Below are 27,917 nucleotides of genomic sequence, written 5' to 3'. Positions count from 1 at the left end.
ATGTATATTTTTTTAAAAAGCCCAAACCCTAGCAAAAACAGACACTCCACTCGACACACACTTCTCCCCATGGATAGAGGGTGAAAGAACAACACAGGTGACTGCTTTTAGTCACATACCTCATACTGGAAGGCATTCAGATACTATGGTGATAAGTGCAGTATGAAAACCCTATAGAGAACAGAATACAATTTTCTATTCAAATCTTTTAGATCATGCTGAACAACAACTGCTATCCTGTTGGATCAGAATCACAGGAATTCCTCGGCAGGAAAAAGGGGTGTGCGAAGGATTGCCTTGGTCTCCGAAAGAAAATGCAAAAATCTAAATGGCTCTTGTTTCCAAGTTCACTAACTATAGCCTCTATACAATAGAAATAAAACTACAATGAACTGGCACTTCGTAACTAGAAAGTTTATTTGTACTAGATCTCTTAGGAAAATTCTTCTGAGACCCTAAGTTCAGACTGCATCAAGAAGAGCTTACTGTTTGCTTTTCCTGAAAATCTGAATCTGGAATCTTACAAACATCTCACTATAAGGATTGATGGAGCAGAGCCAAGATATTTGGATATGCATCTGTCTCACTGATCTGCATGCATTGCTAGCTGCCCACAGAGAAAAGTAGAGAAAAGCTTCTAAAAATAAAAATCTGGGGCATACATTAATGTAATCCTTGGATAAGGATTTAATAAGAATTATGGAATGTTAATTAAATACCATTTGATTAAATACATTGTGATGTAACAATTACGGCATGTAGCAACTCATTATTAAAGCCACATTGTTATGTTTGACTGTACTGCAGCAGCAACACTGTATTTAAAATGGAGATGATCATTTTATTCCAACTTCATTCATAGCTTTCTCAATCAATTACTTTTTAAATATGCATAATGGAAGCTGGGCAAATACCACCTAAGTGTTCTGCCAGCATCCACTTGATTTTAATAATGGATTTGTTTTAGCCACACTTGCACTCTGTTTCACATTTCTTTATGGGAACATTCAGAGGACTGAGTTTTGCTCACATGAGTGTGTATGTGAAGTGTTTCATTAACTATTTGAATTATGGTAGCCCTGAGTTCAGGACCCCATTTTACTAGGCCCTGCACACATAATAATACGAGTCAATCCCTGCCCCAGAGAGTTTATAGTCTAAATAGACAAGACCAAAGAATGGGAGGAGAAAGACGCAGAGAGGCAAAATGACTGGACTAAAGTTACCCTGGAGGTAAATGGCAGAGTTAGGATTAAAACCCAGGTCTCCTGACTCCTAGTGCAATGCAGTGCCCTCTCTGCTTTCATAGAGAATGTGCCAGCACTGAAAATGAGGATACCCTGCTTAACACAGCAGAGCAGGGTTCCCAATACCCTCATTAGCTTCCTGGATCAATGGCAATTAAATGAGCCAGACTGGGATATGACAGCACACTTGACAGCTAGGAAATACACAGGCATACACAATTACTTTGTGTGAATGTTACAAGAGAAAACTAAATTTAAACTCTGAACCCTGCCAATAAATTTTACAGTACTATAATTTTTTCTAGGAATGATGCCTTGGCAAGGCTCTGTGTGACCCACAAAGGAAGAGGTTTAAACATTTCTAATATTCTCTAATCCTTTGCAACTGCTACTTCTCCCTGAGTCTAAAAGCACTAGTGGCTTCTCAGGCCCCCTTATTAGCTATACAAGTCTTTTGCTCATGCAAACAGGGAATAGGAACAAATATTTATTTGCTTTACAGTGTTCAGAGGCTCTCATGAGGATCAAGGTTGCATTGGGCACTTTATATATGAATAGCAAGAGATAGTCACTGCCCCCAAAGTCCTTACAGTCTTTGGCCCCAACATTCAATTTAGACAGAGGCGCACTTGGTGAATTTGGGATGATGGAGTGAAGCATTTTGCAAAGGTGACTCAACTCCCCTGAGGCTGCTCCATCCCCCAGGCCAAGTTATAGCAACTTGAAGGTTGGCACTGGCAGGCAACATCTCCAGTTGGCTACAATGGCAGCTGGTGGTCACCAGGGAATAAGGTCCTCTCGTCACACCTTATGCCAGCCACAGGGTGGAGGGCAGCATAGGGGCTGCTGTATTAGTGGTGGATGACCAATTAAACCAGTTTTTGTGCCAGCAGAGCAGCACAAGGCTGCCCTAATGCAGAGGAGAATCTAGGCTTACATGTATGAAGATCACAGTATGGTTTATATGATTAATTACAAACAAACAATACAGATCAGTTGTCATATATTACAGTATCATACTGCTCACAAGAAATCCATTGAGTAAAAAATTCTAGAAACACATTCATTGGGTTAATTTGAATAATGGATGAAGTGCAGGAGGAAATTGTGATCTGCTCCTCTACGCATTTCTAGACAGCTAAGCTGTAGCCAGTTTGATGAAAGGAGATTCCACTATGTTCCTATGCACTTCTGAAATTCACACTGTAGATATGACATATACTTGCTATCTGCTCTTTTAAAAACTATCAAGCCTTCATAGAAAAGCAACAAAGTTGTATGCTGACTAACACAGAAATAAGAGGGCATAAAGAAATGCAAACGTGTGGGCTCTGAAAGTACTGCAATCAGTTTTATACCTATTAATGCCCGTAAAGGAAGGGTGGGGGGAATAAAAAACTATCCTACCAAGCAGGCAAAAAGTTTTCTTGTTACTCTGGATTAATACTAAGTCCCACGAAAGAGAAAACTCATCACCAAAATATTTGAATTAGCAATTTGTTATACCATACTACCTGCTGAAAACTTTTAGCTGTCAATATGCAGGTTTTCATCTACTCCAGAAAAAAATTGAATTTGTAATTCACTACCAGTACAGCTCCAGTAGTGTTAGCAACGATGGAAGATGTAGCATAGACACAAGTCAGTGTTCTTACCACTTTATCATCCAACACTACTCGAGAGTCTTTTTGTATTATTTGTCTATCCTTACTGGTATTTGCATCTACATATCATAACAATAATCATACTGGGTCAAACCAATGGTCCATCTAGCCCAGTATCCTTCTTTCGACAATGGCAGGTGTCATACTTGAGGGGAAATAAACAGAACATGGCAATTATTGAATGACCCGTCATCCAGTGCCAGCTTCTGGCAGTTAGAGGCTTAGGGATACCTAAAACATGGGGTTGCATCCCTGATCATCTTGGCTAATAGTCATTGATGGACTTGCCCTCCATGAACTCAGCCAATTCGTTTTTCAATCCAGGTATACTTCTGGCCTTCACAACATTCCCTGGCAATGAGTTCCATAGACTGACTGTGTGTTGTGTGAAATACTTCATATGTTTATTTTATATCTACTGCCTATTAATTTCATTGGGTGACCCCTAGTTCTTCTGTTTTTGAAGGAGTGAGTAACACTTCCTTATTCACTTTCTCCACACAATTAAATGATTTTATAGACCTCTATCATATCCCCCTTAGTTGCCTCTCTTCCAAGCTGAACAGGTTCAGTCTTTTTAATCTATCCTCATATGGAAGCTGTTCCATATTCTTTAATAATTTTTGTTGCCTTTTTCTATTCCTTTACCAATTCAAAAATACATGTTTGACATGGGGCAACCAGATCTGCATGCAGTATTCAAAATCTAGGGCGTACCATGGATCTATATAGTGGCATTTATGATATTTTCTGTCTTACTGTCTATTCCTCTCCGAATGGTTCCTAACATTGTTAGCTTTTTTGATGGCCACTGCACATTGAGCAGATATTTTCACTTGCATCCATTTTGAATGTTTTCTCTATCCACAATGACTCCAAGATCTCTTTGAGGGGAATTTAGACCCCATCATTTTGTATATATAGTTTGATTGTGTTTTCCATTGTGCATTACTTTGCATTTATCCACATTGAATTTTATGTGCCATTTTCCTGCACAGTTACCCAGTTTTGTGTGATCCCTTTGTAACTTTTCAGTCAGTTTTTGACTTAATTAACTTGAGCAACCTTGCGTCATCTTCATATTTTGCCACCTCACTGTTTACCACTTTTTTCATCATTTATGAATATGTTGAACAGCGCTAGTCCCAGTACAGATCCCTAGATCCTGCTATTTTACCTTTTTCCATTGTGAAAAGTGACCCCTTGTTTACAAACTTTTAACCAGTTACCGATCCATGAGAGGACTTGCCCTCTTATTCCATGACTGCCTACTTCATTTGCAAGCCTTTGGTGAGGGACCTTGTCAAAGGCTTTCAGAAATCCAAGTACACTATATCCACTGAATCACCCTTGTCCACAGATTTGTTGACACCCTCAAAGAATGTTAATAGATTGGTGGGGATGATTTCCCTTTACAAAAGCCTTGTTTACTCTTTCCCAACAAATCATGTTCATCTGTGTCTGCTAATTTTGTTCATTACATAGTTTCAGCCAGTTTGCCTGATACAAGCCAATAAGCCTAACTTCAGTAAGTGGCACAGGATCTCCTCTGGAGCCTTTTTAAACATCAGTGTTGCATTAGCTATCCTCCAGTCATCTGGTACAGGGACTGATTTAAAACAATAGGTCACATATCACAGTTAGCAGTTCTGCAATTTCATATCTGAGTTCCTTCAGATATCTTGGGTGAATACCATCAGGTCCTTGTGACTTCTTATAGTCTCTTCCCAATTTAGCTTAATCAGCAATTTTCACAAATACCATTTTAACAACCATTTGATGAGGATATCAAATTGACAGGCGTTGCAAATACTAGAAGACAGATGAACAAAAAGACAGTGGGAGAGGGGTAGCAGTGCTTAGAGAGGGACACTGCAGCGAAGGCGGTAGTTTGATGGAAAGGGACCCACAGTAATTTCATACAGCAAACAGAAAAGCTACCCCATACATACATACCCATACATACATACTTGCTGTCTACACATTAAGGAAATTATCCATTGCTGAAAATAGGTGTCAGTGAGAGGTACATATGAACCCGTTTGAACACCGATTAACTATAAATATAGACCAGGACAAACTGTGTTCTAGATTGGTTTCAGAGTAGCAGCCGTGCTAGTCTGTATTCGCAAAAAGAAAAGGAGTACTTGTGGCACCTTCGAGACTAACAAATTTATTTAAGCATAAGCTTTCGTAAGCTAAAGCTCACTTCATCGGATGCATTTTCCACATAATCACGAAAGATTATGCTCAAATAAATTTGTGAGTCTCGAAGGTGCCACAAGTACTCCTTTTCTTTTTGTGTTCTAGATTGTTTCACAAGTGGTAGTTAAATCATGCTCAGAGCACCATAGAATATCAGGGTTGGAAGAGAACTCAGACGGTCATCTAGTCCAACCCCCTGCTCAAAGCAGGACCAACTCCCATTAAATCATCCCAACCAGGGCTTTGTTAAGCTGGGCCTTAACAGCCTCTAAGGATGGAGATTCCACCACCTCCCTAGCTAACCCATTCCAATGCTTCACCACCATCCTAGTGAAATAGTGTTTCCCAATATCCAATCTAGACCTCCCCGAATGCAACTTGAGACCATTGCTTTACCAATGTCAGTAAAAGGTAGTTTTCCTAATTTGGACAAAGCTAATAACGTTGTCTTTCTCAAGTCATCCTCCCTTTTCTCCTATGTCAACTCCCACACTAGATAGTTTGGGCAATTTTGGCAGCTACGGGACTTGGGAGTGCAATTTTCGTTCAGCAGTGGTATCTTGATTGGCTTTCTAACAAAAAAAAATATAGCCCCAATCATGGGTCCCAAACATTAAAAGGGTCATGCTCCCATTTTTAAAGAGACATAGAAAAATGTCATTGTTAAGAGCAGATCAGGGAAAATGGACCAGAAAACAATAAGAACCTTTAAAGTCTGAGTACATGTAGAATGGCTTGAATTGAGACACATGGGAAATGCCAATTCTCTGTCTACATTTTTGAAGATTCACAGATCCCTACACATATTTTAAAAACTTTGCCTTTTTAAAGCAGATAAACCATTAAGATAACAAAAAGCTTTAGCAATTTAAAAGTAATTTAATCTGCAGGAAGCAAGCAACATTTTTGTAAAGTAAATATAGACCCAGAAATATTTATTGGAGACATTTATAAAGGACTGTTCTTTAAACAGGCTGTTCCCAAAGAAGCACAGCCTATATTCAAAGAACTGTGTGGACTCAGGGACACCCTAGTCCAACTCATGTTCATGAAGTTAAATGCGATAAATGTTTTCCAAGTATGTTGAGGGAGAGCAGTTTATCACCTCATTTGAACTTTAATGCAACAAATCATAGTATTACAGGGCAACAATATGATTTATGAGATACCAGACTATCAGTTCTCTCACATGATGAATGCAGGAACAAGCTCAGATGGAAGAACAGAATTCCTTTAATTAGAATTTTGTTCAAATTATATGGCACTTTCAGGTTGCACTCATGTGGAGTGATTTTTGGATTCTCCTCCAGCAGTGGGGACCAACCTATGGCCCTGGAGCCACCGGGGGTCTTGAGGGTGACTTCATTTAGAAAATGTATATTTGATTACGAATTGAAAATGTACTCCCTAAGCCTTAGCACGGAAGGGACATTAAGTGCTTGAATCAGTCCTATTGATAGAGGAGGTAGGGTGTATCATCTCCCCAATTGCCTTTTGATGCTTCCCCTATCGCCCCAGGAGTAGCTGTGGCATGAACTGGGAGCAATCTGAGCACTTGTTGTCCATTCCGTGATCCCTTGCCAGACTGTGGATAGGAGATCAGTTGACTCTGCATTAAATTTCCTTATTTTTAAGCCAGTCTCATGATTTTGGTGGGCCTGACTAACAATTTTCAGATGCGACAATCAGGGTCCAGACAGCCTCTGGAGAAAACAGGGGGTCTGATCCCTACTGAACAAACAACTGAATCAGCCAGTTGTATACAATGTTATTGTGTATAAACAGATGACAAGTAAAGTCTTATGAATGCACATAATGTTCTGAATCAGATGGCCACCAGGAAGTGTGTGTGCAGGGTAGGGTTATGAATGTATGCATGTTGTAACCAGGGTGCTACAGTGATGTGGGGAAGCAATCAGGCATGGAGAGGCACATCTCAGACTAGTGGCTCACATGAAGCACCTAGCATTGTACAACCTGGAAAGACAATGGGTGGACCATTGAAGTTAATGGAAACTGAAAAGCAAAGCCCTGCCTTGGAACACTAAGGAAGGAGGGAGTTTCCTTGCACCATGTAACCATGAATGATCATAGCCTGGAAGAAAGAAAAAACATCTGCCAATCTTGTTAAAAGAGAAGGATTTGAAGTGAAGGCGATCCAGAAATGCAGGGCCAGCATGTAAGCAGGGTGCTGTCTATGAAACTCCAGCTCTCCTCTATAACAGAAGGCATACAGGGAAACTGTTCACAGATAACTTGTAGTAGAGACGAGAATTTAGCTATATAGAATATAGAAGCGTAAAGCCTGAGGTGACATCTGTGTGTTCTTTTTTCCATGTAACTTGTATGTGTTTGCTTTGTCTTACTATGTCATCTCTGAATCTGTGATTTTTCTATTAAACACACTTTTAGATTATTTTTACCCTACGCAGGTCTCTGTTGTGCCAACTGGGTGGAGATTGCAATCCCAAGTGGACTGATAATTGGGGGAATTTTTCACTCCTTCAGGGGTGAACAACCATAAGGGAAAAGTCTGGCAGTTAACAAGCCGGGGGTAGGGGATGGATCTATGGGGACTCAGGACAAGATGGGCTATTGGGATAACCCTGCAAAGAGAAACTAGGCCGTTGGAAGCCAGTATGAAACCTTTTTGCTTGTAGGCTGGCTACTGGTGTCAGAGCTCTGAGCCATGGCAGTGTAGCATTAAGGCACATAGTTACACAGCAGGCAGTGACAGAACCCCTTACTGGTCTGGGCGATGGCCAAAATGTCACATTTCAGTTGGCAACAGTGCTGGTTCTAACAGCCTGGGGATGCTCTAACTAGCATCCAAGCAATGCTATACATGACCAGTGGATAGTTAGTAGGATACTGATGCTTCCACTCCCCCATCTCCCCATTGCACTCCTCTTCATCTCCTGTGCCGGTGCTCTGGAGAAGAAGGCATGGGAGCAAGTTATGCTGTCTCTGCACCTGCTCGGGACTCTCCCATTACCAAGGAATCACTAGCAGAGAATTTAGAGGTCATTTCCATTCCCTTTGTGCCACTCAGAGCAGAGAATCTGCCAGAAATTATCAATTGTAACCTCAACCTTCTGGAAACAATGCATTTGTACCTCTGCCTAGAAAGGCCGGACACTGCTTAACTAGAGGGTAGGTAAGTGTTCTCTATCCTTCCACATCACTTAAATCAGAGTAAAGTGTTTTTTTAAGAAATCAGGAACTAATGTATCAAGAAAACAAAGTCAATGCAATAGCACATGTGTGTGTATACACACACACACACACACACACACACTTAAAATACTCTAAGAATTGTCCCCTCCTTGTGAAATGAAAAAGCAATAATATATTGGAAGCATAAGATTAAACTAAACGCTGTAAAAACCAGAGTAAAACCTATGCTAAGATCCAATTACTGAACACAGAGGGCTTAATTCTACTCTACTTTACACTGGCGCAAGCCCAGAGTAATTCCACTGTGTCGAAATCAGACATATCCATAGAATACTTCAAATTTTAACTTTGCCTTTGTTTTAAAAATCATTGCTTGCTACAAAATTAATCCCTGTACTGATACCTCCAAGTCCCTCTGTGGGTGTCACAGAGATGATGAACACTATTTAACAACGTGCTGCAACAAAAAGAGTAAAGCATTTGGAAAAACTATAAGACACTATTCCTAAAAAATAAAATAAACTTAACAAGTCTGCAAACTGTTTGTATTTGGTTACTGCTAAAGCCTCAAAATGCATGTGCACTATTACTTTGAATTCTGTCCTAGCTTCCCTCTGTCCGTCTCTCTTTTTAATAGTTCTTTGTTTTCTCATTTTTCAAGAAAAAAAAAAACAACCACCGTTCAGGGGATAGGAGATTCATCACTCTGCTACATTCATTATCATTTTAATTACTGGCTTAGCACAGAATGGAAAATACTCAAAATATAAAATCTTTTCCCAGCTAGAGAAGCCTTTTTTACATCTCAAGTATCTGGGGTTAATGTTCTCAGTGCTATGTTAACAGGCTTGTTTCTCGGTGATAGGATCAAAAGGGGAGTTAAAGGCCATAGTGTCAAAAAGCTCAGATCTACTGCACAGAAGAATAGGCAAAAAATAAGAAAACAGAAGCATTCATTCGAGGTCTCATGCCATTAAGCAAGTAGTACACAAGCTCATGTAACTGGGGTTCGTGTAATACTGTAGTTGAAATATGGGAATTACTGTGCTGTACTGCACTATACCGGTATTATATGCAGTGAAGTAAAAAGTTGGGCCACTCCACATTCTGCTTAACTCAAGAGTCCCCATATGGTTGCTAATAGACAGTGACTGTACAACCCACCAGCCACAGTGGCTGCAATGGTTACATGTAGCACAACTACGCTTGACCACCACCCAGCCCTTAGGCAGAGGCTACATGGCGTAGTTACAGTACCAGTGCTAAGTAAACCATATTATCCATCATATAGCCATACACATTTCCCTTATGAATGACAGCACATTGGGGCCACTGACGTCATTAACTGTGGCTGTCTAATAAATATACGCATGCCTTTGGCCAGAGACATGTCCCAGAGAGCAGAACTCCTTTCCTAGCACATTGTGGTCATTACCCCAACTGTGCCAGGTAAAGAAGATAACTAACTACTGGTTAACATCTCTCTACTGGCTCCTCCTCCAAAAGGATTCTTGACAGGGGACCCTATGGCCTACCACTATCCGAACTGGAATAACTTCTTGGGCTGCTTGAAACACATGTACAATCCTTAGGCTAGATAGTGAATGTGTTAATTTCAAGTGCCTCCTTTCCCATAACATGAAAACTCGAAACAAATTAAAATTACTGCATTTAATGTGATAATGTCTCAGCGCAGTTTGCAGTCAGTAGTTAGCTTGTTGATTTTGCGAATTCAGAAGATCAGGAAATTAAATACAGTGGATGGATAATTCAGGTGAACACTAACAACATTTATTGCTTTGCCATCTGAAATACTGAAGAGTAATTAAATCTAAATCTTTGAGGTAGAAAGCAAAGAAGCCAATTCTCTGCAGGAATCAGAAGAGAACTCCCTCCTCCCACACTCAATGATACTGAAATGAGAATTTCATAAATATATGGAGGGTTTCACAGTTCTCTGAAGCAGAGATATTGGCCTCTGTTGGAGGCAAGATACTAGAGTAGACACATTATTGGTCTGATCCACTAAGGCAAATTCTATGTTACCAGATACCCAAGATGAGCTTTCCTTGTATTAAACTGTCACTTCATTTTTGTTAGAAATGTTTTTATTTGAAACATTATCTGCTTGCATTTCTTATTCCAAAAATGTATCAGGATTCATTACATGTTTTGCTGATGTGTCATTAGAAGTTGTAGAAAGAGTAGACAACAGACACTTTCAGAAATAATGTCTCATTTTATTATAAGTGGTGCAGGTAGTGCTGCCTATGGTTAAGATCAATCCACCACTTTCCATTAAAAAAGCTTGTTTTCTAGTTGCTTAATAACTTTGTCAAACTTGAACCACCAAGCCTGAAATTTCCAATGCTTGGTATCTGGCTCTTGCAATTTTTTTTTAAATGTCCACAAAAACAGTACAGCTGTTTCCCAGAACAAGGTTAGGGAAAAATATTTTGCCCATGTTAAAAAAAAAAGAGCTTACAAACATTTTGTTGAGAAGCTGCGCGTACAACCTTAATTCAGCCCCCTTTGTGTGTATTCATGTATGATAAAGTCATACAACAGATTTTTTTCCACAAGACCCATCTCAATCAGTGCACATTATGAATAAGGGTTGTGCACTGAAGAAGGTTATTGTCTCTAGGATCCCTGTCGTTTGTTGCAGAAGTTGGAAGGGGTGCAGTGAATGAAGCCATAAATTACAGAAAGAGAAAGGATGGTTTCATGGTTAAGGCAGTTCAATGTTACCCTGGAGAACTGGATTCTATCCCTGCCTCTGCCACACAGTTCTTATGTGATGCTAAACAAGTCACTTAAAAATCAAACTTTCCACAGCTGGTCACTAATTGTGTGTTCCTCATTTTTGGAGTGCTTGACTTGAGATCCTAGAGTCTGATTTGCAAAAGTGCTGAGCAGTCACAGCTGCAACTGGAATCAACTGGAGCTGTGCTTTGAACATATTAAGTACTATATAATGCTAGATCTGAAGTGCCTCAAAAATCCACTCAAAATTAGTGGATAATTTGACCTTAATCTCTCTGTGCCTCAGCTCCCCATCTTTAAAATGGAGATAATATCCCTCTCATCTCACAGGGGTATCATGAAGATCGCACTCAGATAGTAGCAATGAGTAACCTGCAAAAGCCTATTAATATTAATAATTTTGTCCTCAGAACAGGTTTGCATTGTGTGTAGTAAATAAAGCCACACACTGAACAAGGAGAAAACAAAATATTGAATAGCTTCTCACTAGTTAAGCACCAGCTATCCTGTATACTGAAAGAGGCAGGGGTATTGTGGGAAAAAACAGTATGTGATCATGTCATTAAAGACTGTGCCAATATGCATATACATAAGGGGGCTGAATTAAGGTTGCACAGGCAACATTAAAGCTGGCATCTCCTAACTTTGGAGTACTTGACTTTGCAACCTTAATAATGCTCTTTTAATGTAGTTTTTTTGTGGGATGGAAGAAAACTTTCGGTAATTTACACAATGTTTTCACTTGTCAACAATATCCTAATACACTTGCAATCAGGCACAAGACCAAGACATTCCAAGACCCAACAGGCCAAGTCAGTGATACAGACAAAACTGTAATAAAAAAGCCGCTTGCTAGACTAGCCTGCATGGCCTCAATAGTTCTAATACACAGTGATTCAGGCCCCACATCATTAATTATTTTGAGGGGTGGGGGGAGAAATTATACTATCTTTACAAAGAATCTTTATTGCACTGGCAGTAAAGCAGTTGCTTGATACTGCTCTGAACTCCCTATAAAATTACAAACACGGATAAACGAAAGTGTTGATTTTGCCCAATCTGTGAACTCTTTTAGTGGGATTGTAAAACACCAAGGACAGTTTGTCAGAAAGCAGATGGATTAGTACAAACACAGTGGATTGTTTAATGTTTTGTATTCGCTTTGTTCACTGGGTTCTTTGACCTAAGCAACAAGATTTATCAAAAGTCATCCCTCCAACGTCCCAGTACAACTATGTTCTCACAAATGGTAATTGGCTAGTCTTTCATGGCCTAGAAAAGATAACTTGAGGCATTGCTTTCCTAGACTACTAGATAAGTAGATATAGTATGCAGTAAACATAGTCACTCCCACACATGATTATTCTATGCTGAATCTTCTTTTCAGTTTCTTGTTCTTTCCCTCACCCCACAGAATCATTATTCTGGGCTATAACCTCTAAGACACATCAACAATCCCAGAATATATCAGCTGCTGATGTGCCACTATTCCAGTTTAACCACAACATATTAGAAAACATGAAGACAGCCTTCGAAAGAATTAGGCCAGCAAATTTACTGTCATAATAAAATCATCTGATTTGTTTAGTTTCAAATTAAAGCACAATTCAACATATCACTCAGAACAGTTTTGCTCTATAAATTTTTTAACTTAAAAGTATCAGAGAACAAACTTCTAAATATTCAGTTTGAAATCCCTCACACTTTTAAACAGAAATCTTGCACAGACATACAAGAGGTAGTGGAAACAGAGTCCATCATACTTTGGATAACGAGAAAACTTTTTTTTTTCCTAAATCCATTCTTCTCTCTTTCTTTTTAGTGACATTCTATGTACTAACTCTTCACAAAGCATCATTTATTTTTGTCTATTGTTCCTTCAAAACGAACTTAAATACTGAAGTAGTTTTCAGGATGATATTTTCTAATAGAGACTCTGAAATAGCAAGTGTTGTTTTCCAATTCTAAGCTTCTTGTGGAACACAAAAAAAATTGTGCAAACTGCCTTGGCGTAAGCAAATGAAATAAAGGCAGAAACCTAGACACCCAAAATCTCAGAGAAAGAATATTGCTACCATAATTTTAGGGACCAAATTATGGCTCCTTTGAAAAAATCTGTCCTTAAATGTACAGCAGGTATATCAAACACCAGCAATTTTCCACACAAGCCTGTCACTATTCTAATTGCATTTCTATTCTGGTCATTTGTTGTTTTCTTCATAATATCTAAGGCCTGAACTTTTCCATAAAGGGACAACAGAGCAAAGGACCGGATGCAAAATTTCACAGCCTAGCAAATGTTCATTTCAGTATGAAGTATTAATAAAATAAACATTTTTTTTAAAAAAAAGGAGTGTCCTACCGGATCTTCAGTTTTATGGTTATTCAGTAAGTCAGACAGGAAATCGTCATGGAGGCTCTCTCTCCGAATCAATGTAAATTCACGCAGAAAAACAGCTCCTTGGTTTTGGTCTCCACAAACCTAGAAAGATAATAGCACATTAAGAAAAGCAATGCCCCAACATTGCCATCAGGATCATATCCAAGAAAGAAAAAGAGGAGGAGACCTGGTGAACCAGGATATTTGTTAATGGCCTTTTTTGTCTCTTAGATTAGAAAATTAATTCCAGCTCTGACCAGAGTGGCCATTAATGAAAACGGAGACCTGCATTTAAAAGAACAAAGTAGTTAATAGTTTGCTCCGATGTCGAATGATTCAAAAGGTTTGTTGGTTGAACAAGCTGGAATTTTGTTTCTCAAAAAGTATGGCATGCAGAGCAGTAGTTCACAGTTAAAATGTTATGTAGTGAAGTGATATCTTCTTAAAACACATTCTGAACTATACAGACAGAATTCCCAGAGGCGTCCTAATCCATTGCGCCTATGTAAAGGTTGGGTGGTAAGAAGGGGAAATGTTTAGGTATGTGTAGAGATGGATGCTACTAAGGCCGAAATAATGTATGTATACAAGTGAGTGCATATGCATCTTAATGGGTAAGGAAAATAAAATACTGCAAATCCATAGTTGATCATTTTAATTGAATTTCTGATTTAATTATTTCCAAGCCTAGCAAAGTTTGAAAAGCTCTTTGAGGCAGAGACTGTTATGTCATTACATATCAGAACAGTGCCTTAGGTGCTACTGTAATGCTCACAACTATAATTAATTTCTCATTGTGTTCCTTGGTGTTATTATCAAAGCCAAAAAGAATCAAACCACGTTTTTTAAAATTAGAACACGTGTTTTAAATTTTCAAAACCAGTGGTACTTATGGGTTTTTTCCTTCAAAGTTCCCACAAACAAAAAGCTGCCTTTGGGCTGAAACAAGGAATTCCACAGCAAAGAGAAATGTTTGAGGAAGTTATTAACAGAAAATAGGGAACTCATTATCAACTGGAATTCTAGTAACTTTTCCAATTTAATTTCAGTTGCAACATGTTTTGAACAAGGCTCAATTTGATAAAGTCTCACTAGATTTGTTTTATCTATATAGGTCCAGGTCTGTATGTAAATAAATATATTTTGTTTTTATATTTTAGTAATTGGGTCTACAGCCTATACATCTAATATAATATACATCCTTCAAGGGTCAACATTTATGATCAGATACTAAAGCATGTTAATTGTTGATTTTGGAATGGCAACCACTTTGGGTATATATATATGGAATACCAAGTGCTCTAGTAATATATGATATCGGGGTAACTGCTTGTGAGCTTGAGAAGAGCAGATTACTTACAAATGGTGAAGTATTACTCACAAATTCCTTATTAGACAACCTCCGGCTATTTTGTAAACAAGAAAAGTTATTTCTGATTTTTTCCCCTGCTTCTGTTGATACTATTTCTTATATCCCTGCACCTGAAAAGCTAGATGCCATAATTACCATGAGTCTAGCTCGAGCTTTAAAAGGCTGAGCAGGAGAGGAGCATCTGGGAACACCATGGATATGACATGAAGTATGTCCAATGAGATGTCCAATATCTACCACTGCTTGAAAGCTAGCTGGTATTGCAGTCTGAGAGGAGGGAGTCTTCGCTTCCAGCTGGGCAGTGAGAGCACAGATGCTGCAAAGTCAGTATGACTATAATGGGGTGGCTGGAAGGAGAAGAGCTAATAAGGAAAGAGGGGAGGAATTAGGAAATAATACAAAAAGGGTGACAGATTGAAAAACCTGTACTTGTGGCACCTTAGAGACTAACAAATTTATTAGAGCATAAGCTTTCGTGAGCTACAGCTCACTTCATCGGATGCATTTGGTGGAAAAACAGAGGAGAGATTTATATACACACACACACAGAGAACATGAAACAATGGGTTTATCATACACACTGTAAGGAGAGTGATCACTTAAGATAAGCCATCACCAACAGCAGGGGGGGGAAGGAGGAAAACCTTTCATGGTGAAAAGAAAAGGAGTACTTGTGGCACCTTAGAGACTAACAAATTTATTAGAGCATAAGCTTTCGTGAGCTACAGCTCACTTCATCGGATGCATTTGGTGGAAAAACAGAGGAGAGATTTATATACACACACACACAGAGAACATGAAACTGTAGCTCACGAAAGCTTATGCTCTAATAAATTTGTTAGTCTCTAAGGTGCCACAAGTACTCCTTTTCTTTTTGCGAATACAGACTAACACGGCTGCTACTCTGAAACCTTTCATGGTGACAAGCAGGTACTGCTTGTCACCATGAAAGGTTTTCCTCCTTCCCCCCCCCCCCCCGCTGTTGGTGATGGCTTATCTTAAGTGATCACTCTCCTTACAGTGTGTATGATAAACCCATTGTTTCATGTTCTCTGTGTGTGTGTGTATATAAATCTCTCCTCTGTTTTTCCACCAAATGCATCCGATGAAGTGAGCTGTAGCTCACGAAAGCTTATGCTCTAATAAATTTGTTAGTCTCTAAGGTGCCACAAGTACTCCTTTTCTTTTTGCGAATACAGACTAACACGGCTGCTACTCTGAAACCTGAAAAACCTGGTATCTCTGCACAGAACAACCTGAATTATATGTTTATAGTGCTTAGGAGAGCAGACAGCCGCTTCGGGATACATGGTAGCTGCAGTCAGATCGGTAAGGGGCATCTTACTCCTTTGAGTTACTTAGCTATAAAAATAAAAAAAAAGTTCCTATGAAAAGGATATGGTTTTATGATGCGAGGTCTAATTTATATCCATCCTGACACACTGTAGTAAACACTGAGTAACACACTCGTATCATTGTGTCATAGCAGTGATGGAAACACGAAATATAGTTGATTTCACAACCAAAAGTTACCACTAAAATACATTTTCCACTAAAAAAAGATTATGGATTATAGATTTTATTATTACAAAATCTCCCCAAAGTAGCTCCTCATTCATCCCATTCGTGACAGCTGTGATTTAGTAATAAAAAGTGATGTCGGCAATAGAAATGATATGGTTTGGGGTTTTATTTTTTTTAAAGTGCCTTGCTCTACCTGTGATTTAATCACTTAAGGTAAGTGAAGCTAAGAATATAACTCGGGTCAATTAATGATTCAGGTCAAGTTTTGGGAAGCTGAACACGAGCTGATAAGCTCAGGGTTAACTCACTTCACTGAATTTGTGTATATGTGTGGCCCACATGACATGTTCAGATTCTGCAGAAACTACGTTTTCATTTAAAAAGCAGCAAGTTACAAAGGAAATTTTCCAAATAGGAACCTTACAAATATAAACAAACCCGTGGTCATCCTCCAGACAGCCTGAAATAAAGGCTCTGGAAGCTCCCAACTTCCCCAGCCTTCATTAATATCATTGTGCTGTTAACTCTAAAGCCTAGCAGTAACACTTGACATGTCAAGTGTTAATGATTAACTATTTCAGTGCTAATCATTTTAGCAGATGGGATGAAAAAGGGGGTGGGAGTCTGAAGCTGCTATAGGGTAGGAGATGCTGAAGGAATTAAGGAGAAAGGAGACAGTGACAAGGCCCTGCAAACAACTTTGAAAGCAATGTTTGATGAACGGGAACATGAAAGGAGGGGGGAAAAGCACAATTGTTGCTCACTATAAGGAAGGAGATCACTTCATGATTGTTTTACGGCTCTCATTGGTGCTATTAAATGATGAAGGTGCTCTTCCATTCCTTAAGGTTGCTCAACATTCTGTAAAATGCTTTGCAGTACACTATGTTAGGGTGCTATTAAAAAAACAGAAAGAATTGTTTTATTAGATGGGAAGAGGGTAACATTAATTGCGTAAAAATCAAAGCAAGACTTATTTGGCTCAATTCCCATCTCCTTCAGATCCGTGTAAACCGTGAGAAACTATTACACCTAATGGTGTAAACTCAGTGCAGATGAGAGCTCCAATCAGCCTACAGAACAAATACAGAACAGCAATAGAAATGAGTTAACACTAACTAGGAGGGAAAAGATGCAACTTCTACTTCCATTGAGTAGTACCTCCCTCTACAAGTAGTCTCATTGACTTCACTGGGACTAGTCATGGAGTAAGATACTACTCACCCTGAGTAAGGATGGCACAATCTGGCCCATATCAAATAAGTACAATAATATAGGGCTAGATTTTTATTAATGCATGGAACCCCATTGATTCCAGTAGGACTACTCACAAAGTATGAGTAGCCAAATGTGGTCCAACATATATACATTTCAAACACCTTTTTACACCTACCAAGAGAAGTTTAAATATAACTGATCAGTCCAGGGGACTCAAACTATTTAAAGTCTATTTTAAAAATCAAACAGGAAACGCATTACTGTCAGAATTCTGGGTACAAAATATGCAATGCTTGTATTATAAAAAGCCCCCATGGAAGAAATTTCTCAGCTTTATGTGCCTGCCTTCTCCTAAGTGAAAGAGTGCTATATACTTCCTCTTCTATGAGCACTAAGTGAAAGTCTCATTGCAACTCTTGACTCTACACAGCAGTTACTTAAACAGGAAAAGGCAGCCAGGAGCAGCCACAAGTGTGTCCACATACCTGCTGGCTGCCAAAGGCACTTGTTGATTAGCACTGCTATGTTGCCTCAAAGGAGGATTTAACAAATATTCCCTAAGGGAGTGCTGAAATAAAATGAAATTTATTACTGCATTTAATCTCTGACAATTTTGGAGCCTGGTTTTGATCTGAGCTCTTCTTTTTGGTCCTTGACTAAACCTGGATTCAAAATCTGAATCCAGATCTGAATTTTGTAAGTTCACTTCATCTTTATAATGGGCCAAACCAAAATTGCTGAATCTAAACACTTCTTAAATGTAGAAGGGAGGCTTCAATTTTGGGGCCCGAGTCTGTCACCCTTAATCACATTGGGTTGATAGCCCACAGGCTATTGGACTGTGAAGCCCTATTTTGAATGTTGCCTATGGGGATGTACCTTACTTGTACAGTCCCCCTGTCAACAGTGCAGTTAAGGTTGACAGAATCAAGCCCCCAAGATGGCAAGTTTACATAACTCATCCTGGATGCTCCTGGGGGGATACTAAAGTGATCATTTAGGAGTGTTCAAGGTCAACTATCGAGATACCCAAAGGAAACCTCCATGGGAACATCAGAGTGTGTGAGAGAGAAGACTTTGCTATGTATAAATCATCTTTTCAGATTAAACCCAGTGAAGCCTGAAAGTGTTTTCCCCAATGGTAAACAAAGACCAGGTATGAACAAAATACAAAAATCTGTCTGTGGTGCAGAGTAGCATGAATGCTACCGAAACACTCAATCTGTCCTACCTCCCGGCTGTCTGGCAGCCACTCATTGCTTCTCTGAGGTACAGGATGCCTATCAACCTTCCCCTTCCCCCTCCTTTATCATCACGAACTCCCACAAACAATCCAGTGGCATGGCAGCAGCAGCTGTCCTAAGAGCTGCAGATGGAGAGGAGTAGCCATGTGGTAGCAATGAGCTTTGCCTAGCTGTCACAAAGCAGCAAGCTTTAATGGGATACCAATCCATTTCAATTCTCTATGATCGGAAAAAAAAGACACATGGCTAAACAACCAGCTGAGACAGGATTGAACCTTGAAAACTGCATTACTGTTACAAATAGGAAAGGATCAACAGAACCCTTTTATTCCTGGGGTTTTATAAGGACAAACCAGGTGGTTGGTGGCAGCATAAACAAATTAATTTACCTTCTAGTGAATTAATCAACTCTTTTCTTACAACCAGTTTTTAGACAGAGAAGGCTAGATGTGACAGAGAAACAATATGAACTATGAAAAAAAAATTCAGTTTCCAAAATTCTTTCAATGTTCATACACTAAGGCATTGATAATATCACATTATACATTATGATAAACATCTTGGTAGTGTCACTTCAATAAGATATAGGAAACAAAACTTGGAGAATTACATGCCACTAATTTTTCATGTAAAAATGCAGCACAAGCTAGGAACAACAAAGTTATTGGGTTTGATTCAAGTCTCACTTTGACTGGGGCAAAACTAGTGCAACTCCAATGATTTATTCCCCCCTCCATTCCATCACTTAACAAGCTACAGGCTGCTGGGTGTATGGTGAAGCCACCTATTTGGAGTTGAATGCCGTGGGAGCAGACAGAAGAAATTTGGGGTGACAGCTTACTGCCTGTACACATAAAATGCCCTTGTAGCCAGGAAAATTAGGAGTCACAACAAGAGCAGGAAGGGTAACAGACTTTTAAGGAGTAACTGTCTCTACACCTACAGATTATCAAATGGCTCTTCCAGAGGGCTAACTCTGGAGTCTCAACTGCTTTCTTCATCTACAAATGTTCCTTTCACCCACTCCATAATCCCTCACTCCCAGAACTACTCTGGCACTACCAAAACTGGTAAATTCTTAAGAACATAATACCCGTACTGGGTCAGATTAATGGCCCATTTAGCACAGTGTCTTGTCGTTCCACAGTACTGAAATGCTGATGCCAGATGCTTCAGAGGGAATGAACAGAACAGGGCAATTATTGGAGGGATTTATTCCCCGTTACCAGTCCCAGCTTCCGGCAGTCAGAGGCTACAGACGCCCGGACCATGGGATTGACTCTTTGATCACCTTGGCTAATGTCCCTTGATGGACTTATCCTTGAAATTATCTAATTCTTTTTTGAATCCAGTTATAATTTTGGCCTCCGCAACATCCCCTGGCAAGGAGTTCCACTTTTGTTTCCTTTAAAGGTGCTAGCTATTAATTTTATTGTGTGATCCCTGGTTCTTGTGTTATGTGAAAGTGTAAATAATATTCCCTACTCCCATTCTCCACTCCATTCATGATTTTATAGACCTATCATATCCCCCTCAGGTGTCTCTTTTCTAAGATAAACAGTAGCAGTTGTCTTCATCTCTCTTCATATGGAAGCTGCTCCATATACCCAATCATTTTTGTTGCCCTTCTCTGTACTTTTCCCATTCTAATACATCTTTTCTGAGATGGATCAACCAAAACTGCACACAGTATTTAAGGTGAGGGTATACCATGGATTTATACATTGGCATTATATTTTCTATTTTGTTACCTATGCCTTTCCTAATGATTCCTAACATTCTTTTAGCTCCCCCCCCCCACTACTGCTGCACACTGAGTGGATGTTTTCAGGAAACTAACTGTGACAACTCCAAGATCTCTTTCTTGAGAGGTGACCACTAATTTAGACTCAATCATTTTGTATGTATAGTTAGGATGATGTTTTCCATGTTCATTACTTTGCATTTATTAACACTGAGTTTCATCACCATTTTGTTGGCCAGTCACCCAGTTTTATGAGATCCTTTTGTAACTGTTCACAATCCACTTTGGACTTAACCATCTTGAGTATTTTAGTATTGTCTGCAAATTTTTCCACCTCAGTGTTTACTCCCTTTTCCAGATCACTTATGAACCCTAGTGCAGATCCTAGGGGATCCTGCTATTTCCCACATTCCACTGTTTGTATTCTAAGTATTGGTTGCATTCCCTCTACTTATTGCCCCCAACTGGTTTTGAAAGGGAGTTTATATTGACATGGATCATGATGGGGGAGATTTTCAAAGGCGCAAATGGGAGTTATGTGCTCAACTTTCACTGATTTTCAGTGGGATCTGGGTGCCTCACTGGTTTCTGCCTTTGAAAATCTCCCTTTAATTTTGATACTGTTGCATCTGAGTTTGATAATTTAGTTTTAGAAATGGGAGAAATTACTGTTTCATCAAAAGCAATCCTAAAATGGCATTTCTAGATATTGCAACGTGTTCTTCTGGGATCTGAAGAGAAAAGTACATACCTTGAAGAGGGGAGGGAGACAAAAAAGACACTCCCCCCCCCCAACTGCAGTAAAGAAAATATTTCACAGTGGAAAACAACATCTGGGGGCCTGTATATCAACAATTTGGGTTTCTGTCTCTGGCCTTTTCAAACCATTGTATTGTGATTTTATTATGTTTCTGAACCAGCAACTTGTCTTTTTGGAAGTTAGCTATTATGTGTAGTGGTTTTGTAGATTTAGTTCTGTGAAAGAAAAGGAGACTTATTTGGCTCCTCTGGAGATACTCACAAATGCCACAAAATAAAACTACAAATATTTCCCCAGGGAATGTTTTATTCAGCTTGGAAGTGTTCCCACCAGAAAATCTTTCAGCTGGGCTTGAAATATATTTAATCTTTTTTCCCCTTTCCCCACAGAGACTTAATTCATGATTCTCTTAATGGTAATGCCCTGACTTCTTTTAAAAGAAGTTCTGTGAAGGAAAAGTGGCTTTTTGTGCTAATTATTTTCAGTTCTTAAACAGCCACAATAGAAGAGTCTGGTTAATGTATTCATTGGAGGAATTATTTAAGCTCCATTTCAGTCTCTCATTATAAGTGAACAAAAGAAAAAGTGATTTGCACTCAGGAATTACAGCGTGAAGTGTCCCTCAAACAAAACCACCGGCAACTAACATCTTAAAGAGACATTAGGAATGATGGGGATAAATTTGTAAAGCATACACACGCCTACACTTGACCCACAGCGTTCTGACAAGAGAGAAAGCCAATATGGCCCCATCAAATGGAGTGGCAAAAATGTAGAATGTACGAAAACACACCAGTCCTACTGCTGCCAAGCAACCTTTGCTGGAAAAAATAGGAGGAGCAGACTGTGGGAATGAAAGATGAACTAACATAGAAGCAAACAAATCAATGCTACACAACTACTTTTAAATCCTGTTGATTAAAGCTTTCTTTCTAGCAGTTAACAAATCACCACAGAACGCGCAGGTGCAAAAAGGTCCTGTAATAGTCTGCTGAGATTCTGCTTAACAGTTTCACCTATTTTTTAATTTACAGGTACTCTGTAGACAATATTTATATTTCTTTAAACCCCAGTTTAATAAAACAGGATAAAACAAAACAAAACAAAAAATAATTTACTCTGCTTTGACAGTGGGAGCCATCCAATGCTGGGATTCCAGCCATGTGTTTCTTGAGAAAACATGCCAAACTGTTATTGTTGCTCAAAACACTTCAGAGGGAGATACATGAATTGCTGTGGGACATGCCATAGAAAAACCCAAAACATACAACCCAGGGAATTCCTGCTGCCTCTTATCTTAGTGCATTATTATTATTCAGTTTTTCTTAGACAAGTATAAAACCTCATCATGCTATTCTTAGTCACTTTTCAGAGCAGAAACACATTTTAAAATGTGCGTAAAATGGTATGTGTAACATGAGAAACTAGATCAAGGCATGATTTGGGAAATCACTGTGTAAACTTCAAAACACAGCCTTACCAATGTATTTCAGTCCTGACTTGCCACACATCTCAGCCTCCAACCTAGTCCAGGACATAGGTCCTGCCTGCAGAGAGAATGCAGATTACATGGTGGTTTAGGACTGTGGATACATATTTACTAAGGATTAGTGAGACCCAAGTCATTTTTATTTGTGACCTAATCAAGATTAGTTAATTTTAAGACAATGCTAGAATTAGGTCAGAATGTACTATTACATTGCAGTACAGATTATTATGAATGTAGTTGGGTTACTATATATTTTACTCCACTTTGTTGTTGTTGTTTTTTTTTAACAGTACTAAGAAATGCCTTTGCATATTAGGCTTGTTTTAAAGATCTGACAAACCGTACAACCTTCAGTCTCACATGAATCATTAAAAATAAATAACCTGATTTAGAAGAAATGAAGACATTTATGAAAGGTTTTGTTTCACTATCTTCTTGTACCCCCCCAAGTTTCATGTGGAAAATGGAAAGTTGATTCTCCACCAGTGGCTTACAGAGGTTTTTCCTCATGGCTTTATTTCTCAGCTTGAAAAAAGCAGAGACCATCATACTATTTTGATTTAAGATTTAAAATCCTTTAGCCTCCTTTTTTGTTGAATTTAGTTGAGATCCTGGAAGATGAAATAATAAGCTGTTCTACAGAAGATATGATCAGTCTTCCTCGAAACTCATTGCACTATATTCTGCTCTCGAAAATAAAACTTCAGAATGATGGGTTACAGTTTTACTTTGGGCTGGTGTTTTGATACTCAAGCTTCACATCCCTATGATCCATAGTAGTAAGTCAGTGAACTGCTAGCCAAGGGAGTCAAGAAGTAAGATATACATTTTTAAGATATTCAGTTACCAATAGCTAGGGCGATACCAAATTCATGGTCCATTTTAGACAATTTCCCAGCCCTAGGATTTTAAAAATTTTAAATTTCATGATTTCAGCTATTTAAATCTGAAATGTCATGGTGTTGTAATTGTAGGGATCTTGACCCAAAAAGGAGTTGTGGGTGGGTGGGGGCGGGGTCGTAAGGTTATTGTAGGGGGTGGTTGCAGTACTGCCACCCTTCCTTCTGTGCTGCTGCTGCCTTCAGAGCTGGGCAGCTGCAGAGCAGCTGCTGCTGGCTGGGAGTAAGGATGACGTGGTATGGTATTGCCACCCTTACTTTAGAGCTGGGCCCTCAGTCAGCGGCTGCCACTCTCTGGCGACCCAGCTCTGAAAGCAGCAGCGCAGAAGTAAATGTGGCATGGTATGGTATTGCCACCCTTACTTCTGCACTGTTGCTGGCAGGGCACCACCGTCAGAGTTGGGCACCCGGCCACCAGCCACTGCTCTCCAGCCACCCAGCTCTGAAGGCAACATAAGTAAGAGTGGCCATACTGCACCCCTCCCCAAATTAACCTTGCAACCCCCCTGCAACTCCCTTTGGGTCAGGTCCCCCAATTTGAGAAATGCTGGTCTCCCCCATGAGATCTGTATAGTATAGGGTAAACGCACACAAAACACCAGATTTCACCATGGGAGACCAGATTTCACAGTCCGTGATGTATTTTTCATGGCCGTGAACTTGGTAGGGCCCTACCTATAACCCTTCATTTGGTTCATTGCAATTAGGTTCTCTTTGCTGCCCACTTTGTTGAGAATGAAGTCTACTTTCTTTTAAAATATTCTGGGAAGATATTTCCCTTGTGGATAAGTGATATTCCACTCTACCTTAGATCTGTTTTCTGATTCATTCTACCTTCTGCCTAGAGTCCAGTTTCTTTTCTATGCCCCTCTCCCCCCCCCCCCAAAAAAAAAGTTCAGACAAGATTCCATCTGCTCTAGTGGCTCCTATTGGGAATCTTCCCATTGACTTTAATTAGCTTTGTATCAGACCCTAAAGTGCATTTTCCCAGAGAAGTTCAATTACTGGCTGTGAAAGTTCCAGATTCTACTACTCTACTTCTATCATATTAGATGGTACGAAAGGAGAGAACTCAAAATAATGAGATCTTCAGTTTGGTCACTCTTAGGCAACTATAGCTTGTCTTTGCAGTCTTGTCATAAGATTGGTCATCACGCCAGTTAACTGATTAAATACGAATGAGAATTCCAACAACAGCCTAATTATTGCAGTGGGAAAATGACTTTTGTTTTCATTGTTTCTACTGAGCAAATCTTATATGTAGTGCTGTTGTAGATATGTTGGTCCCAGGATGTTCTCAGCCTCTGGACAGATGACAAACTCCCTTAGTTTTCTACCGCCAGTCCATTAAACTCTCTCTGGAACACTCCCACACCAGCATCAGCTTCCTGGGCACCATGATCAGTTTCAGCAATGGAATCCTACAGACAGCTATATACAAGAAACCCACAGACCACCACACCTTCTTTCACAGATTCAGTAACCACCCCAAACACACCAAGAAATCTGTTATCTACAGTCGGGCACCCAGATACCACAGAATATGCTCTGAGGAGAAAGTCTGGGATATACATCTTAACACACTCAAAACCACAGTCACCAAACAAGGACACTCCACCAGAGAAGTAGATCGCATCATGGAATGGGCCACCCTAATACCCCAAGAGAACCTGCTTCAATACAGAAAGAAAACCCCTTCTGACCACACACCCCTAATTGTCTGACCTACCACCCCATATTGGAACTTATATGGGGCATCATCAAACAACTACAACCCACACTTGATGGGGATCACATCCTGAAAAGTCTTTCCTGAACCCCTCTTTTGGCTTTCAAACAACCTTCCAGCCTCTCCAGTTCATCATCAGAATTAAGCTCCCCACAGACCATGACACACTAACTCAAAGTGGGACCAGACCCTGCCAGAACAGCCAGTGCAAAACTGCAGGCATATTTCCACTGCTATAATGATCAACAACCCCCTCCCCGACATACCTTTCAAAATCCATAGCTCCTACACATGCCTATCACAACAACATGTGGTCTATCTCGTCCATTGCACTAAATGCCCAAATAGCAACCATGTGGGTGAAACCTGACATTCACTATGCTCTAGAATGACTTCACACAGAAAAATAAAAGACAAAAACACCTATGGGTGAAAATTTTTAACAAAGCAATCACTTTATATCTGACCTATCAGTCCTCATTTTCAAAGGAAACATGTACGACACTTTCAAAAGACAAGCCTGTGAGCTTAAATTCATAACATTGGTAGGCACTCAAAATCATGGTCTTAATAAAGACACTGGATTTAGAGTCTGTTATAACAATCTGTAGCCCACTAATCCCCCTATGACTACAGTGTTGTTAACAGGTCACTTCAACTTGAATGGTCCCTTATAATGTGCGCTAATTACTTATACTAATTATCCAACCTTATATTTAGCAGTGACATGCAGAGTTCCTTTCCCAGACCTGAGAAAGAGCTCTGTGTCACTCGAAAGCTCGTCTCTCTCATCAACAGAAGTTGGTCCAATAAAAGATCTCACCCACCTTGTCTCTCTCAAATCTTATATAGTATTTACAACAGTTTAGACAACTGAAATGCCAATAACTGAGGTCAGAGTACAGTAGTAATCCTATCCATATAACCTGCAACTCAGTTTTGCTCTGGTTACCTCCTTCATTTATGATCTATTTTTGAAAAATTCTATTAAATCTAGGCTAATAATTGGTTTTTTGGATAGGCAAGTAAACAACGGTTAATTTTCCATTATCATGGCAGAGGGTTGTCATACGTATTTTGTGCCCAGGCTGGCAAGTTTTCATGAAAACTTGTACAAGGCTAAAATAAAATTCAGGATTTTTGCATCATTCTGAAGAAATGAAAAACTTTAAAAGATCCAACATGAAATATTCTAGGGAACTAACTTCATACCATGAGGTAAATGTGGTTCATTTAAATTGAGACCAATTGAAAAACCCACCATAGCTTAACAACCATGTAAAAGAAGCAGTGAGAGATAAAAGGCATCTTTTAAAAAGTGGAAGTCAAATCCTAGTGAGGTAAATAAAAAGGAGCATAAACACTGCCAAATTAAATGTAAAAATGTAATAAGAAAAGCAAAAAAGGAGTTTGAAGAACAGCTAGCCAAAAACTCAAAAGGTAATATCAAAATGTTTTTAAGTACATCAGAAGCAGGAAGCCTGCTAACCAACCAGTGGGGCCCCTGGACGATCGAGATACTAAAGGAGCACTTAAAGACGGTAAAGTCATTCTGGAGAAACTAAATGCATTCTTTGCTTCAGTCTTCATGGCTGAGGATGTCAGGGAGATTCCCAAACCTGAGCCATCCTTTGTAGGTGACAAATCTGAGGAATTGTCACAGATTGAAATGTCATTAGAGGAGGTTTTGGAATTGAGAAACTTAACAGTAACAAGTCACTGGGACCAAATGACATTCACCCAAGAGTTCTGAAGGAACTCAAATGTGAAATTGCAGAACTATTAACTATGGTTTGTAACCTGTCCTTTAAATCAGCTACTGTACCCAATGACTGGAAGATAGCTAATGTAACACCAATATTTAAAAAGGGCTCTAAAGGTGTTTCCGGCAATTACAGACCAGTAAGTCTAACATCAGTACTAGGCAAATTAGTTGAAACAATAGTAAAGAATAAAATTGTCAGACACATAAAAGAACATAAATTGCTGGGCAAAAGTCAACATGGTTTCTGTAAGGGGATACCATGTTTTACTAATCTATTAGACTTCTTTGAGGGGTTCAACAACCATGTGGACAAGGTGGATCCAGTGGACATAGTGCACTTAGATTTCCAGAAAGCCTTTGACAAGGTCCCTCACCAAAGGCTCTTATGTAAATTAAGTTGTCATGGGATAAGAGGGAAGATCCTTTCATGGATTGAGAACTGGTTAAAAGACAGGGAACAAAGGTAGGAATAAATAGTAAATTTTCAGAATGGAGAGGGGTAACTAGTGCTGTTCCCCAAGGGTCAGTCCTAGGACAATCCTATTTAACCTATTCATAAATGATCTGGAGAAAGGGGTAAACAGTGAGGTGGTAAAGTTTGCTGACGATACTAAACTGCTCAAGATAGTTAAGACCAAAGCAGACTGTGAAAAACTTCAAAAAGATCTCAAAAAACTAAGTGATTGGGCAACAAAATGGCAAATGAAATGTAATGTGGATAAATGTAAAGTAAT

The 27,917-nt window shown here is 39.3% G+C and overlaps 1 protein-coding gene across 3 annotated transcripts in view; it reads right to left on the bottom strand.

The window, feature by feature from the left end:
• Positions 1–27,917, bottom strand: part of ADAMTSL1 (ADAMTS like 1) — a 683,211-nt gene that overhangs the window by 483,524 nt on the left and 171,770 nt on the right. For 2 of the 3 annotated variants that reach the window (XM_043515182.1, XM_038403598.2), the window contains exon 3: positions 13,422–13,541. In XM_043515182.1, coding sequence (XP_043371117.1) covers positions 13,422–13,541 — 120 coding nt within the window. Of the gene's footprint in view, positions 1–13,421; positions 13,542–17,099; positions 17,219–27,917 lie in introns of those variants that run through there. The other variant, XM_043515184.1, reaches the window with a different exon arrangement.

The sequence above is a fragment of the Dermochelys coriacea genome, chromosome 5, assembly GCF_009764565.3.
Source record: "Dermochelys coriacea isolate rDerCor1 chromosome 5, rDerCor1.pri.v4, whole genome shotgun sequence".
Lineage (NCBI taxonomy): Eukaryota > Metazoa > Chordata > Testudines > Dermochelyidae > Dermochelys > Dermochelys coriacea.
The sequence above is the reverse complement of the archived record's forward strand: the minus strand, read 5'-3'. Positions and strand labels throughout refer to the sequence as shown.